General features: G+C 44.3%; 2 protein-coding genes across 17 annotated transcripts in view; one reads left to right on the forward strand and one right to left on the reverse strand.

The window, feature by feature from the left end:
• The window catches only part of POLR1E (RNA polymerase I subunit E), a gene marked incomplete at its 5' end in the record, with an annotated part of 20,143 nt that extends 13,048 nt beyond the window's left edge, over window positions 1-7,095 (reverse strand). Inside the window, 9 exon segments of the mRNA XM_083593465.1 lie at window positions 1,239-1,324; window positions 2,184-2,260; window positions 3,874-3,977; window positions 4,843-5,028; window positions 6,677-6,689; window positions 6,691-6,717; window positions 6,719-6,733; window positions 6,735-7,028; window positions 7,030-7,095. Coding sequence (XP_083449591.1) covers window positions 1,239-1,324; window positions 2,184-2,260; window positions 3,874-3,977; window positions 4,843-5,028; window positions 6,677-6,689; window positions 6,691-6,717; window positions 6,719-6,733; window positions 6,735-7,028; window positions 7,030-7,095 — 868 coding nt within the window.
• ZBTB5 (zinc finger and BTB domain containing 5) lies at window positions 6,780-15,929 on the forward strand. Of its 16 annotated transcripts, none has more exons than XM_083593289.1 (3): window positions 6,784-7,010; window positions 8,196-8,572; window positions 12,176-15,084. In XM_083593289.1, the coding sequence occupies exons 2-3, from the start codon at window positions 8,547-8,549 to the stop codon at window positions 14,205-14,207; spliced, it is 2,058 nt and encodes a 685-aa protein (XP_083449415.1). In that variant the 5' UTR covers window positions 6,784-7,010; window positions 8,196-8,546; the 3' UTR covers window positions 14,208-15,084. The 16 variants fall into 16 exon arrangements, with proteins under 16 accessions (XP_083449405.1, XP_083449415.1, XP_083449419.1 ...); XM_083593293.1 differs by having other exon boundaries at window positions 8,196-8,554; XM_083593285.1 differs by lacking the exon at window positions 8,196-8,572 and adding an exon at window positions 15,346-15,929 and having other exon boundaries at window positions 6,888-7,010; window positions 12,176-13,956.
• Window positions 15,930-16,454: the final 525 nt, after the last annotated feature.

Raw genomic sequence — 16,454 nt, forward strand, 5'->3', positions numbered from 1 at the left:
TGGCTATCCTATCTCCTCTCAGTTTTCTCTTCTCCAGGCTAAAAATACCCAACTCCTTCAACCGTTCCTCATAAGGCTTGGTTTCCAGACCCTTGATCACCTTGGTTGCCTTCCTATTCCCGCGTTCCAGCTTTATCCTTCTTTAAATTGTAGCGCGCAGAATATTAGCTTGTCTGGGAAACTAGCCTAGAACCCTTTGTCTCTCACGTACTTGCATTTCTCAGGCAGGGAATGTTTGATGTGGAAGGTCCACGTGATTGATTTGCCACCTGCATTCATGTGTTGGCAGGTTCTCAGCAAGCTTCCAGAAGACCAAAACAAGTCATTCCAATCTTCCAAGCAGTGGGCAGGAAGAAGATACCATGAAGCAACAACTGCTTCTCACATGGCTTGATGCATCTGTGTGAGTGTAATCCTTATTTGACCATAGAAACCCATCTCAATACCAAGAGGGCAGGAGTGAGGCAACAGCAGTGTATCTGGGTTTCATTTAAACCAAAAAGAAATACACCAAACCTTGCCTTCTAGCCTGAAACTGCAGGTAATGGCTCCTCATAGGCTGCACGCTCCTCTTTAGCGCTGAGCTACATTGTCAGCAGTCACATGTGACATGCCTCTGGCTAGATTGTATTGCTTCATAGTACAGTGGTACCTCGGGTTAAGTACTTAATTCGTTCCGGAGGTCCGTACTTAACCTGAAACTGTTCTTAACCTGAAGCACCACTTTAGCGAATGGGGCCTCCTGCTGCCGCCACACCGCCGGAGCCCAATTTCTGTTCTCATCCTGAAGCAAAGTTCTTAACCTGAAGCACTATTTCTGGGTTAGCGGAGTCTGTAACCTGAAGCGTATGTAACCTGAAGTACCACTGTACTGAAGGGAGGGGGAAATCACATACTTGAATGTCTCTTCATATTAAAGGAATCCTGCACACAGAAAAGTCGCATATGAGGGAGAAGTATTCCTTACTAGCCTTTCTCCCTGACTGGCTAGGTTTTTATTTTTAACACGCAACAGCGTTCAAGCCAGAACAATCTGGCAAGGAGTGTGTCATACAGTTGGGGTGATGATGCAGCTTGCTTCTTAGAAAGCCCCAAGTTTTTCTTTGAGAACCGCAATCAAAATGCAACCTAGAAAAACATTCAGTCAATTACCTGACTCTGTGTTAGTACAGGCCACCAGGAATATAAGCAGTGCCCCTCAAATCCACTATAAATATGAAGAAGCATATTTTACCCACCTGAAATCAATGGCTGCATGTTGAATAACTCTGCATTATAGACTTCCATTTCTCCAGAGTTCTTGTCTAATACACCAACAAAGTATCTAATGGAAGAGATAATATTTAATCTCAAAAGCTAGCTGGCTGTACTATTTTTTCCTAGTTTAGTAATAGCTAGCACATTGCATAGGGAGGACATCTTTTGTTTTCTACAGCAATTGTAGCCGTTAGCCAGACTTATTATTTTAGCGGTTTTTGTGTCTATGTAAGAATAGTATTTCTTACTTGAAATCACTGTACTGTAAGCCTCCTTAGGACCTGTTTCTTTGGCAAAAGGCTGGCTAAAATTATTATTTGGTTCTTCCCATCCCTCGGCTGCCTCTTAGAGTGACTACAGCTTTACTTACTTTCATCTTCCTCCCTGTCCCTGCTCCCTTTTGTATTGCAACCATTACATTAAAAGCCATTATTTTGAACTGTGAACCACCTTCAATCAATGCATTGGCAGAAAGGCAGCATATAAATGTTGCAAACAGAATAATGAAACAGGCAATTAGCCAATAAACCAACCAACCCACAAGAAGCAATAAAGGGAACTATTGAATAATAATCTAAATTGGTGGACCCCTAAACTTGCAAGGCTCTTTACATTTGTCACTTCCATTGGTAATTTACCAAGGAGCTGGGAACTACTGAATAAATATAAGCATCATTATGGTATTATGCTCTAAGACATGCACAGTTGTCTGATTTTATAGTCTATGGTGTCTGTAGTTTATGAAACAGAGCACATATTTGTCTTTGTGACTCAAAACACTCCATTTAAATGTTAAGAAACAAAGATTGCTATCTTGAACCAATTCAAACTTACAAAAACATTTACAACCAGCATTGTGCTGACAGTCTAAAGAAAGCAAACATACTGCTATATTCATGCATTTTAGACAGCTTCACAAATTGTACCTGCATGGAGTCCTGCTTTTCATAGCTCCTGTGCTAAAGTTATTTCCTACATAAGAGAGTCTTTCTGTTTCCGCATTCTAAACAGGAAGGAAGAAAAGAAAGAGTGAGTTCTGGGTGCAGGTTTTCTAGGTGAAAGCAGATTTCCACACCGGCTTAAATACTCCTGAAAGCTCCAATTTTTTTCACCTCAGAATGGGGATTTGCTAACCTCAAGACTGACAAAGTCCCAAATAAACGATAACACACGTGGTTGCCAAGTAATCAAACACATGATTTTCTCCTATTTCACCTTTCCTTCCAGCTAGAGGCTTACTGAGTCCAGTCGGAAGACGACTAGCTGGAAAGATACACAACTTTTGTTGCCCCGGCACTGTAAAGCGGTAGCAATATGGAGCCAGCTGTTCTCCCTCCTTGAGCCAGGTTGTACCCATAGGCTGCCAATCCCTGACTCTTAGTCAACGTAATAAGTAAGTTTTTTTAAAAGAAAACTTTAAAATTTTGACAAAAATAGCATTGGCAAGGGAACTGCCAGTACTTGGCACCACCGATGCCACGGGCCCTTTCTTAGACAGCCACTTTCCACGCAAAAAACCATCACAGGTTCTGTTATTTTCCTGTGGGTTTTAGATTTTGTAAGCCTCGCTCCAGAGGTAGCAGCATTATCCATTTACGCTGGGGTGGAAGGTTCGCAGGCTATGAAGGACTTGCTCACAAATTTATTGACAGCTGCACAAATTATGATAGCTAGGAAGTGGAAGGGGCAAGCAGAATATAAAATGGAAGAATGGTATAAAGAGGTGTGGGATATAGCTATGAATGACAAATTAACACGCGCCATTAAGGTAAGATGGGGAATATGCAGGTGAAGTTATTTTGAGGAGATATGGAGGGTGTTTGTAGAACAGTTAAAATGGAAAGGGGTCAAACCATCGCAAGAGTTGTTGAAATTTTGGGAGGGTGGGGTGCACATTTTTATTCTTATTCATTTATTCCTTCTACCACACTCTCAAAATCTGCTCCAAAACCTTGAAGGATTTTCTGCAGCAGAGAGAAGAAGAAGCGGATGTCCCATCACATCCACTGACCATACTAAAAATTGCCCTGAGAATTGCATTTTCCCAATGAGGGAACGTTGACATGGGTGAGCTGGAAAAATCAGTCAAAAACGAGATTTTTGGAAATTGCAACTTGTCCCATTGACCCTTTGTTATGGTGGGAGAAAATTTACCTCCTGAACCTGTCTTTTCTATACAACTATTAAGATTTGCAGGCTCATGTACTACCACCATGTTCAAATAAATAACACAGTAATGGCAATATGTATGCGTACATGAATCAATTCCTTTTAACACATCTTAAGATGTGGCCTACATCAGCACAGCTGTGGTTTTTTAAAAGTATTATGAAGTCGCGTTTCAGGATCTCAGATCTCACCCTGGGCAGAATTCCCAACTTCCTATCACTGGAATATAACAGAAATGTTATGGTTAAGGCCTTTCCCAGCGGCCAAAGAGATTATTACAAAGAAAGCCTCATGATAAAACCACCGGAGCCCTACATAAACCTCTGAAAGCTTAATAAAGGAAAAGCAGAATGTACATAATAAAATAATAATAATAAAAACAAACAAACATATACACAGTTCCACAGAAACATAAAACAGAACCTGTATTACGGGAATATCACTTACCAACATTCGTTTATTTTTCTTTTTGGGGTTATTGGTGTCTTTGTTTCTGTACAAGGTAAAATTCATATTTTCCGAACTCTTCAACTTCCCATTTGTAAACTGAACTGTAAGCAAATGGTGAGAACAAACCAATGAGTCTAGAGTAAGAGAAAGGGTGGGGAAGAAACACAGTAATAATAATATAAGAGGTAAAAAGTTAAAGGACTCCTGGATGGTTAAATCCACACAAAGGTGACTGTGGGGTGAGCGCTCAACTTGCTTTTCAGGCCAAGGGAGCCAGCGTTTGTCCACAGACAGCTTTCCGGGTCATGTGGCCAGCATGACTAAACCGCTTCTGGCGCAACGGAACACTGTGACGGAAGCCAGAACGCACAGAAATGCCATTTACCTTCCCGCCACAGCAGTACCTATTTATCTACTTGCACTGATATGCTTTCGAACTGCCATGTTGGCAGGAGCTGGGACAGAGCATCACACCATCGCACAGATTTGAACCAACGACCTTCTGACTGGCAAGCCCAAGAGGCTCCATGGTTTAGACCACAGCACCACCAGCATAAATATAATATAATAAATAATATTATATAAAAGGGCAACACAACGCAAGATTTGCCATTCTTATGCCTATTGTTTTAACTAACATCGAAGGTCAACGCCAAACCACACTCAAGTAAGAACATATTCGTAACCTTCCTGCCCAATGCTAACGCAACCCTTAACTCTTGGTCCTAATCCTTTCAATCGCTTTTCTATCTCCATTTTCACCTGCCCAGGAGGGAAGCTCAGCTGCCGGCTGCCCTAGGGGCGCCGAGAGTCGAGCAAATGCACGCCAGATCTCTTGCACGCTGCCAAGCTACGCATTCCCACGTGGAGCAGAGGAAGGTGGAAAAGTTATCATTGCGCAGTTGGAAGGAGAAGAGGGTACAAGCGCATTGCCTTCGGCTTCTCCCTCCTTCTCCCCGGCCTTACCGAGCGGAGCGCGCTGTTCCTCCTGGGGATCCCCCCGGTAGCACCACCTGGCCTCGGCTGCCATGGCAAAACACGCAAGAACTCCCGGGTCTCCCGGTTGATTTTCCTCCAGCGTCCAGGAAGAGGAGGAGTGATCTGACTCGAGGTTCTTCCGCCTGTGATGCTCACTTAAGCCTCTCTCGCCACCTGCAGACGGGAAAGAGCCACTGAACTGGCAAGAGATTGACTCCAGATCCCTTCCCAAAGGAGATCGCGTTCACGTGTAGTTCCTTAGCCCCTCTCGAGGATCCAGGACTCGATTCTGAGATCTTCCGTCCAGTCTTCTTTGCTCGATTCCCAGGACATCATTGTTTCTGGAGAAGATTGGCTTTTAAAAACAGCAAGCTGCCTTATGGATACAAAAGCTGGCTTGTTTGGGGTACCCCTTGCAGCATCTCATAACTAGCTGAAGAACAAATTATGCAAAATAAGTAAAAATATATAAATCTGCATAATTTCTATAGGTTGCGTTGCGGCATTCAGGTTTTCTGCGTGGATTTTTAAACATCTCTAGTCCTGATTATATAAAGGCCATTTTATAAGTTGCTTTTGAAGCCAGACGGACCAAGGAAAAGACCAAAAACCACTTGAAGCAAAACAGTTATAATTTACCAAGGAAATTAAAACATAAATATTGCTCCACAGGGAAAACTAATTTTTTTTAACAGCTGCAAGGGTATCATAAATAAGCAGATGACATCCAGCTCTCTCTTTCAGTCCCAGCTTCCGATCCCAAGGAGGAAGCACAGGTTCTTGAAAAAGTGACTTTTGGATGGATGGGCAAGCTAAAATTTAATCAAGGCATGACAGGAGCACCGTTAGTTGCAGGTTTTAGTACTGGTGATCCTGGACTGAGCCTGATCTGAACGGAACTGCAGTCACTTTTAAGCAACAGGGTTGGAGTCTGGAAGATTTCTTGGACTCAGACGTGCAAATGGATGGCCACAAGTGTTTTACCAACTCGCATCTTGCACATAGGACTCCTTGAGGCTTCCCCCCCTAAAATATTTGAGGGGGCCGGGCCCCCCAAAGTCGATGATAGGCAATGCCATTCAATTGGTGTCCATGCACCGTAACATGTGATCAATTATGCAGGAGGGAGCATAATGCCCCCCCGGGCATTTTATTGAAGTTGGCACCCCAGGTCTTGCATGTCAATAGTTCGCTTTCCTGGAGAAATTTGACCTGATCTCCGCCAGTTCTATTCCTGTCATCTCCAGGATTGCTTACAGTAATGCGCTTTACAAGGATCTACTCTTGAAGACAGAAGCTACAACCGATCTGGAATGCAGCTGCGGAGATTCTTGACAGGAGCTGTAAATTGTTTAAGTTGAGTTTTATTATGAATTATATTATCTTCGCAAGCTAGCTTGTGTACCGTGTTTAAAAAGGCAGCGTATAAATAACCCAAGCTGTGGCAGAATATACTCAATACTTTTTAATACTTTTTAAATTAATTTTCAATTACAATCCAATAATAGCCTCATTATAACAATACCAAATTATAATTCAATTACTAATTCCAATCATAGAATATACTCAATATAACAGGCACGGATACCCAGCTCACATCTTTAGCTGTTTATAGTGTTAATTTTGAAGTTTGTGGGCTCGCAACAGCCGCCAAATTATAAAGCGAGTCAAACGCGGATGCGCAAGAGCCAAATCTTTCTCTACTTCGCATCGAATTCTCAGTGTCTGCGTCCTGTCCAATCACCGAGCCGTTTGTTGGGGTATTCCCGCCCCTCTCCTCGCAGGCTCCCAATCCGTTTTCGCAACCAGCCCGAACGCCCACCCCATTGGCCGAAAGCCCAAGCATGGGTAGCAGCTAGCCGTTGGCGACGGTTCGGCCGTTCAACGGGTTCTGGGTTGCCGTCTGAGGGAGCGACGTCACTTCCGCCCGGAATCCGCTGAGGGGGGGTGGGGAGAGAAAAGCGCAGCCATTCGGCGAAGGCGGAGACTCGGCGGACGGCTGAGCCCGCCCCTCTCCCGCCTCTGAGGAGCGGAAGGAAGGACAAGCGGGCAGCGCCAGAGCCGAGAACAAGGGGCGCCCCTCCCTCCCGGAGATACGGGGGCTCGGGACGGGAGGGGACCGTCGACGCCGCCGCCCTCCCCTCCCCCCCGCCCAGGTGAGAGAGGCCGCGAGAGAAGGGAGGGAAACGGCCGTTGGGCGCGCGCGCTCCCGCGTGCTGCGCCGTGATTGGGCCGTGACATGCGAGGGTCTGAGGGGGGGAGCGCGCGAGGGAGGGGCGTGGCAGGCGGCGGCGGGCGCGCAGCCTCGCCATTGGCAGCGGGGCGCGCGGCGGGGGTGGGGCGAGGCGAGGCGTGCTGCGGTTGGGTGGCCGCGGGGTCGCGGGAGGTGTGTGGTGGGGGAGGGGTGGCTTGGTGTTCCTTCGCGAGCACGCGCACTTGAGGAAGCCCGTTGAGGGCGGTTGGCCGAGAGCGCCCGAGACGGCTGCTTTCCATCCCCTCAGCGCGGCCTGTTTCAGAGGGGGGCGGGGCGGGCTCTTTCGGCGCAGGTGCGCATGCTCCGTGGTGGTCCGAGGGGCGGCGTGATTCCGTGACAGACGTTGGCCGGGCTGTCAACGGAGAGGGAGCGCGAGGTTCCTGCCGCCACGCCCCCTTTCTCCCCTCCCCCTCCTCCCTGGGCTCCCTCCCGGCGAGGGCGGGGCATGGACTGGTGAGTGGCCTGTGGGGAGGGGCGCCTCCTGCCCTAGACGGGGGGGGGGCTTCCCCTCCTTCTCTGTCATCGGCCCGCTTTGCATAGGCCTAACTGACGGGGGGTGGGAGGGGGCTGCACTTGAGAGCCTCCATTGTGTCGCTCTTCTGCCCTTTGAAGGGAGGGGGCTGTGAAACCTTTAGTGTTTGGGTTTTGTTTTTAAAAAATCATGCCTCGAATGCTAATTTAGAAAGGCAGGATCTAAACAGATGCATGAAATCAAGTGTCTTTTTGGCGATCCCTCGTAGCCAAGTCAGATTGTCTTCCATGAACATGGTTTTAACAGTGAGTCTGTAAGTGGAGGGCAATTCTGGATCCACACGTTCTTCCATAGGTTTCCAGGTGGGGGTTGATCACAGTGAGGGTTTGCCAAGTGTGCCTTCCTCTTAGCACGTTTCTCCCTTTCGTACCGACTTAGAGCGTCTTCGAAACTCATGACACCTTTGGTAAAGGCTGTTCAGGACACAGTCGTCTTTGAACACTTCTCCCCGCCCCCCCCCCCTTCGCAGAAAAAGCTTGAATTGGGGGCAGGGGAGTTGGCAGGCTTAATTTCAAGTGGGCTCGGGTGCCTTGTAACGTTGTCTTTCTCTTGCAGTTCATAAGGGCACGGCGGGGCTATAAATAGGCCAGCATGGTCCTTGTGAAAACAAGCCTCAGGACCCAATGCTGACATCAGCTTGCAGTGTGTTCAGTGTTTTGGAAAGAGCTGCACTTTACTCTTAACTTTCGTTTGCCCTGCTGAGTAAAAGATACAGGAGCCATCCCAGATTCCTTTGCATGGAGTAAATAAGTATTGGTGCTGCTACCTTTGAAAAGAGCCCTCTGTTCTACTGCCATTATCCAAGAAGACAGGCATAGTTGCATTCTGTTCTAGAACTGTCCACACATCTATTTCAATTGTGGAAAGACACCAGATGAGACTGCAGGGATTGTCAGGTGTGGACTTATGCTGAGGTACACAAGAACCAGTTGGTAACTATAAATCTTCAATAGTTTTGTCATGGGAGTATTTTGGATGTAAAGGTCTCCTTTCATCTAGGACTGAAACTATTTCAGAATAATTTCTGCTGTGTTGCCTCTTTTCTCGGACATGTTGTCCATAAACATACTATTTCTTGGAAATTCTTTATGCAATTAAGTTCTTATCACTGAACGTCAGTTGCAATTTGCAACATAAAAAGTCACTTGAAAAGGAAGCTGCCTTATCCTAAATCGGACCATTGGTTTATCTAGCTCAAGATTGTATATACTGATTGGCAGCAACTCCTGAGTATTTCAGACACTACCTAGATGTGCTAGGGATCGAACCTATAACCTTCTTTATATAAAACATATACTCTACCATTGAGCCATGGCTCTTCCCCAGCTACTACTAATTCTTATCATTAAATAGGAACATGAGGAATGACCGCAAAGACTAGAAAGTATTGAAAACAAATATTCATGTTTTAGCCATGGTGCAGTTCATGGTGTCTTTAGCTGTAGTCTATCTCTCAAAACTATGAGCAGGGAAAAGCTATTTTCTAAGCTTTTTTATCAGCTTAGAAAACGTGGCCTTAAGTTAGATGCTGGAAGCCACGACAAACTGTAAAATGTGATTGTGTTTTGCTGTTGTAACATAATGTTCTTTTTTAGGGTGACTTTTACTAACTTTAAACAAGCATGTTTTACACGCTAAGAGCACAATTGATCTCTGGAACTTATATAACCAGGTTCCCTCCATATGTTTTGCATTACAACTCATAGTAGCCTCAGCTAGCACAGCAGATGGTTAGCTAATGTGGTTGTACTACAAAATATCTGGAGGGCACCAGGTTGGGGAAAAGTGAATTACAGCATATGACAGTTGCACATAGCCAAGTAAGAGTCACTAGCTCACAATGCCTTAGTTTTTTAGCACTCTGAATTATAAATTGAAATGCGTGGAGCACACTTAATCTTAGTAAGAGTCACAAAGCATTCCCCTTTGAGAGCTGGACATGATTAAGCTAGACTAGTTCTCTTACTGTTTTTCCCTAAAACAGGAGAGTTGAATTCAAAACAGATTAAAGGGCCAAATTCCCTACCCAACATATGTCCAGAGGCCACATCCACCCCTTTTCATCAAAAATAAGTAATTTTGTACCAAACTGTCCACTCCACCTTAATTAGGCACCAAATTTTTACAAAACAGGAATGGCTACCATAGTTCTAGCAAGTTACCTGTGTAATGTTAACAGTATCTTAAGATAGCAAATGCATACTTCGTAAGAATACTTCGCTGTGTCATGGAATAACATCCATGAATGAGTCAGTCCCTTTAACTATTATGGGCATCAACTTTCAATTCCTAAAGATAGAATTCTTTTGTCAAAAAGTAAACACAATGGGTCTTCAATTCTTCATTAAATCTTGTCATACTTGCAGCTGGCACAGCTGTTGCATTATCCAGAGGTTGTTCTTGGAGACTTGGCCACTATTGGAAATGGGATTAGATGGACCTTCTTGCAGAAACCAGCAGAGTACATGGAAGCAGCCACTTGTCATTCCAGATTATGGTCACTGAGTTCCTAGTACCCAATGGAGGAGCATCCCTCACTTTGTCACAGTATTTCTTTAATTATTCTTAACACTTTGAACTGAGGAAATAATTGGTTTATTCAGTTTTGATTTCTTTTGACATTTTGTTCAGCCTAATAAAAATATTGCCCAATTTGGATTTTGAAACCTTATGAATCAACGTATCTGCTTTTTATATTAGATATAGTTGTCAGTAGACTTATTTGTTTGATTCCGTTAGTGCATATGTATTTAACTGAATGACAACAGTGGTAAATACAGTATTAGTTATTCATGAATAAGGCCTAGTGAATATTTTCTGAATAAGAACAAAAATGGAACTTAATGACTGGCATAAACGAATTTGGCCATTTTACCAAAAAAATTTTTCCAGTTGAAAAAAAGACTTCAAACTGGCAGTTTCAAAAAAGGCAATCGAAAGAGAATTCAGTTGTTGTTCTCTGACTTGATGGCAATTTGCTGAGCACTAAAGCCTTTAAAGCTAAGAACTGGCATATTTTGGACCCAAGTAGATGGAGGGGAAAACTTTTTCAAAGGGGAAGGTGGCAGGGAAAACCCCTTTAAAATTTCAGTTTTCAGCTATGCGTATGAATTGTTCATTTTAAAAAATAATTCAAAATATTTTCAAACTAAAAGAAATTATTTGATAAACTGACTCAACGAAGTATAAGCAATAAACATAGAGTATAAGCAGATCTTGAATGGTTCACATATTTCAGATGCCATAACTAAACCTGTTACCTTTATGATCAGGGTAAGAGCCTCTTTCTAGAAACAGCTGGAAAGTGGTCTTCCATCTTCATGGCCCTTGGTTCCCCTCCCTGAGGGTTCCCAACTACCCAAGTGGCTTTAGTAATTGGTCCTCAGTGTTCTCTGACATGCACAAGGGGCATCTGACCACAGGAACTGACCAGGTTCTGGCACGTTTTGTGGAGTAGAAGCCCACAAGGGCAGTAGAGAGTCAAACCTGTTGTGTGCTGTGTTTCCTGGGCAGCCAGTTCTACTTGCCACTGGCAAACTGCAAAACTGCACTCAATTACTCACTCTCTCTTGGCTAATCCCAGAATTTCTTCAGAGTTGAAGAAATGATTATTAATGAGCAGTGACAAATCTAGCCCTAGGGCCAGATTGTACAGCAAACCATGACATAAGACAGGCTTATGTTGGGTCTGCTGAGTGCTGGATAAGGTAACCTGTTGCAGCCCATGCAACTCAAGCTGCTAGTTGTCCTATGGCCTTGTTATATATGCAGCTATTGCGTGTGCTGGGAATTCAGACATTTCTTTTGTGGGTGTTTCATCTGTCTGCTTGCTCAGCTGTTAACATTCCTCCCCTTCTTGGTATCCCCCTGTAATTTCTTTCGACTAGTTGCATCTGAGTATTTTGTATAGGTATCTTATACTTCTCTCCAGCACAGTCTCTGCAGTCTAACATTAAATAAGCCACATGCTCCTAAACTGATCTCCTGGACTTGCCCAGCTCTTTTGTATTGCAGTCTAAACTTTGGTTTCCATTTCCAAGCAGAATCCCATTGTGTGTCTAAGGCCTGAAGCTGTTGCATTCACATTCCTACAAACTAAGGAAATCATGTGTATTTCAATACGGTGGTGATAAGTTTTAAAAACAAGCCTCGTACAGGAGCTTCTATTATCAAACGTCTACTGTATTGGCCTGAATATAAGCCATACTTTCCCCCCAAATTCTGACCGTGAAAAGTTAAAGTGCGGCTTATATTTGCGACCTTACAGAATGCAGCCAGGAGCATAGAATGAGGAAGGGGAAAGGCCGCCGGCAACACAGTGCGGCCCCTCTCCCTAATATGCAGCCAGGAGCAGCGAGGAAGGGAGCGGCTTATATTTGGGCATTTTTTATTCCCCCCCCTCCAATTTTAAAGGTGCGGCTTATATTTGGGTGCGGCTTATATTTGGGCCAATACGGTATATTTTGTGCCCCATTTGTGTGCTAGAAACCAGAAGTTTGGTCCTTGTTTTTACATCATATTCTCTCTTTTCATAGGATCATGGATTTTCCAGGGCACTTCGAGCAAATCTTTCAGCAGTTGAACTATCAGCGGCTTCATGGTCAGCTGTGTGACTGTGTCATTGTGGTGGGGAACCGGCACTTCAAAGCACATCGCTCAGTCTTGGCAGCATGCAGCACACACTTCCGTGCTCTTTTCACCGTAGCAGAAGGAGATCAGACCATGAACATGATCCAGTTGGACAGTGAAGTAGTGACAGCTGAAGCTTTTGCTGCTCTCATTGATATGATGTACACTTCCACACTCATGCTTGGAGAGAGCAATGTTATGGATGTGTTGCTAGCAGCTTCTCACCTCCATTTGAACTCTGTGGTTAAAGCCTGCAAACACTACCTTACTACAAGGACACTACCAATGTCTCCACCAAACGATAGAGTGCAGGAGCAGAACGCACGCATGCAACGGTCTTTCATGCTTCAGCAGCTGGGATTGAGCATAGTGAGCTCTGCATTAACTTCTACCCAAAGCACAGAAGAACAGGCAAATTCTATGAGCTCATCAATCAGAAGTAACATAGAGCAACGGAGTGCTTTTCCGATCAGACGTCTCCATAAACGTAAGCAGACTTCTGAAGAAAGAGCGAGACAACGCATTAGGGCTCCCATAGATGATTCTATCATGTCAGATGTTACTCCAGAGAGCGCACAGACTGTGGTTCATTCACGAGATGAATTTTTTTCCCCAGACTCGCTGAAAATTGTAGACAATTCTAAACCCGATGGTGTGACTGACAACCAGGAAGATAATACTATTATGTTTGACCAGTCCTTTGGTGCCCAAGAAGATGCACAAGTGCCAAGCCAGTCGGACAACAGTGGGGGAAATATTTCTCAAATGTCTATGGCATCACAGGCAACTCAAGTGGAAACTAGCTTTGATCAGGAAACAGCTTCCCAAAAAAATAACTTTCAGTGTGAGAATCCTGAAGTTGGACTAAATGAAAAAGAACACATGAGGGTAGTGGTGAAATCTGAGCCTTTGAGTTCTCCAGAGCCCCAGGATGAAGTGAGTGATGTGACTTCCCAAGCAGAGGGAAGCGAGTCTGTTGAAGTGGAAGGCGGAGGACCAAGCGCTGAAAAGATAGAACTGAGCCCCGAGAGTAGCGACCGCAGCTTCTCTGACCCACAGTCTAGTACCGACAGGGTGGGAGATATCCATATCATGGAAGTAGCAAATAACCTGGAACACAAATCTACCTTCAGTATTTCAAATTTTCTGAATAAGAGCAGAGCCAGCAGTTTTGGTGCTGGCCCAAATAATGAGGACAACATTCCAAATACAACCAGTGACTGTAGAATGGATAGTGATGCATCGTATTTAATTAGCCAAGAAACTGGGCCTGCTAATGGTCATTCCTCTGCCACTGTCTCTCATGTAGAGAATCCGTTCAACGAGAGTGCAGACTCCCATTTTGTCAGGCCGATGCAGGATGTGATGGGTCTTCCTTGTGTACAGACTTCTGCCTACCGGGCAGCAGAGCAGTTTGGAATGGACTTCCCTAGATCTGGCTTGGGGTTGCATTCTTTATCGAGGGCAGTCGTGAACTCGAGAGGTGGTGCCACCACCTTTCCTGGGTATCGCCGCATAGCTCCCAAAATGCCTGTAGTGACCTCTGTTCGGAGCGCTCAGATTCCGGACAACGCTTCGACTTCTCAGCTGATGATGAATGGAGCCACTTCCTCTTTTGAAAACGGCCATTCTTCCCAACCTGGCCCACCGCAGCTGACCAGAGCGTCTGCTGATGTTCTTTCAAAATGTAAGAAAGCCTTATCTGAACATAACGTCTTGGTAGTAGAAGGTGCCCGCAAGTATGCCTGCAAAATCTGCTGCAAGACTTTTCTAACTTTAACAGACTGCAAGAAGCACATCCGTGTGCATACAGGCGAGAAGCCCTATGCCTGTTTAAAGTGTGGCAAGAGGTTTAGTCAGTCAAGCCATTTGTATAAACATTCCAAAACTACTTGCCTACGCTGGCAAAGCAGCAATCTACCCAGCACTTTGCTTTAACTCTCTTCCTCAGTTCCATGATGCCAATACAGATTTTTAATAATCCATGGAACACAAGAGGCGAACATTTGCAGTGTGATTGTGCCACACACGCAAAAAAAAAAAAAGGCTTCTTTTTAATACTTGTACCATACCTACCTCACAGGGGTTTTGTGAGGCCTGAACAACTTCTAAAAAGCGCTTTGAAATTCTCCAGCTCTGACACAAATGTAGTTCTGAGAATGCAGTCTTAACAGACATTTGGGAGTAAGCCCCATTGAACTCTCTGGGATTTGCTCCCAAATAAACATGCTTGGGATTGGACTGCATGCATTATACAGTATATGGATACAATCCTTAGTGTCATTAGTTCTAAGAGTAGGAGAAGGGTTGGAAGAATGAAAGTGTAGCTAGCACATAACTAACTAGCATGTTTCAAAAAGCTGAAGTGGAACCTTTGTAATGGTTTTTTAAAAAATGATGTGAAAGCATTTATCTGTAAAATAGGTTGCTACATGGAGTGTGTGAACAACGTTACTAAGAGCTCTTTATTGTGAGACTGCATATCTTGAAGAGAAATGACCTTTGCACCTCAAAGTGCTTTTGGAGTGTGTTATAGAATAACATAGTTTTAGGGGTTCTGAATGTATTTTTGGTTGTTTTGCAGTAACATACACTGTGTAATGAAGATCCTTACCTTGAGTCCAATGCAAGTAACTTTTAGACTGTCTGATATGTGTATGTGTGTATATACTTTTGAATACAGCAAAATCTAGGTGTTTCATAGTTTCTCTTTTTGTAAGATCTTGTACTGAAAAGTAAAGTGTGTTTGTGTCATGCTTGGTAGTGTTTCTAATCAATTTGTATTTCATGTGTTAAACTCAACATTACGTCGTAATTGATCCGTCTACTGTTGTTATTTCAAAAGGCATTCTTGTAAGTCCTTTGACAGTGGAAGTTGCCTTTTCAGGTGCTGCTGGTCAAGCTCGTCTGAATTTATGGTACCATTTTCAAATACTTTTTTCCTTCTTTAATGTGCATTTTAATATTAAAAGTCAGTGGTGGCTAGTAACATTTTGATGTGGTAGGGCTAGAGTTTTTAATCTTGCTTTTTTCCTCACAATAGGACTCATATGGAACTTTTTTTTTTTTTTTTTAGGAACGCGTGCCATTACACCAAGTGCAGAGTGCCATTGTCTTACCACTGAAAACCATCCGTGACTCTCTGCACATCTTTGTAGGGGGCAGAGCTTCCGAGTTTGGTTTCAGCCTTCCCTAGCCCTAAGGCTACCAGAGCCTCAACAAGTAGGAGAGCACTCGCACCCTCCTTTTAAGTTCAGGCTGTTGAAAACAGATACACATCCATTTTGGGGGAATGCTTTGGAACTGCACGTGGCAGAGGCTATTACACAGAGGGCAGGCTTTTTCTGGGGGGGGGGAGAGAAAGAGGTGAGCCACAGAAATTGGTGTGGGTACTAGCAGGAGGCAGAAGCAGAGAGTGGGCTTGAAGCAGCACAATGCAAGCGACTTCATTGACTTCGACAGTGGAATTATGGTTTGAGGGGTGGATGGGAGAGAGAAAGAGATAAAATGTGTGGGAGGGTACCACCCCATTTAGACCTAACAACAAGAATTACTGTATATGGCAGTTTAAAGACAACTTTGTAAAAGTGTGCTTCCCCACAAGGAATCCATCCTCAGCAACTGTAGGCAATCTTACTATTTCAAGTAAATTACAGTGATGTTTCTCTCTGTGGCAGGCACCCCCAAAATTGGCCCTCCAGATGTTTTGGGACTACAACTCCCATCATCTCTAGCTAACAGGACCAGTGGTCAGGGATGATGGGAATTGTAGTCCCAAAACATCTGGAGGGCCGAGTTTGCCATGCCTGCTCTACGGCATCCCCAACATTCATTTTTAAAAATTAAGATGTAGATGCTCTAAGATAGAGTTTAAAGTCTGACAACTTGCTCTTGTTTTAGGCCTGTGCATGATCAAAACTGTAACACGCATCTATACTGTAATAATGCATTGATTTTCACTGCAAACCTTTTGGCAGCAACAGAACACACCCAGTTCTGCTTCTGAGAGTGGGGAAGTTGTCATTTGGACGGAACTCAAGTTGCATTGAGGCCTCAGGGACCAAAGGAGCTGCTTGGGGTTGGCAGAGGGCTGAACACAGTGTAAAAACTGCATGACAGCTGGACATTTAATCAAATATCAATAAGGCAGGATGAGAAACCATCAGTTCTCAGTAATTTGTGGAT

The sequence above is a fragment of the Podarcis filfolensis genome (assembly GCF_964270895.1).
Source record: "Podarcis filfolensis genome assembly, chromosome: 17".
Classification (NCBI taxonomy): domain Eukaryota; kingdom Metazoa; phylum Chordata; class Lepidosauria; order Squamata; family Lacertidae; genus Podarcis; species Podarcis filfolensis.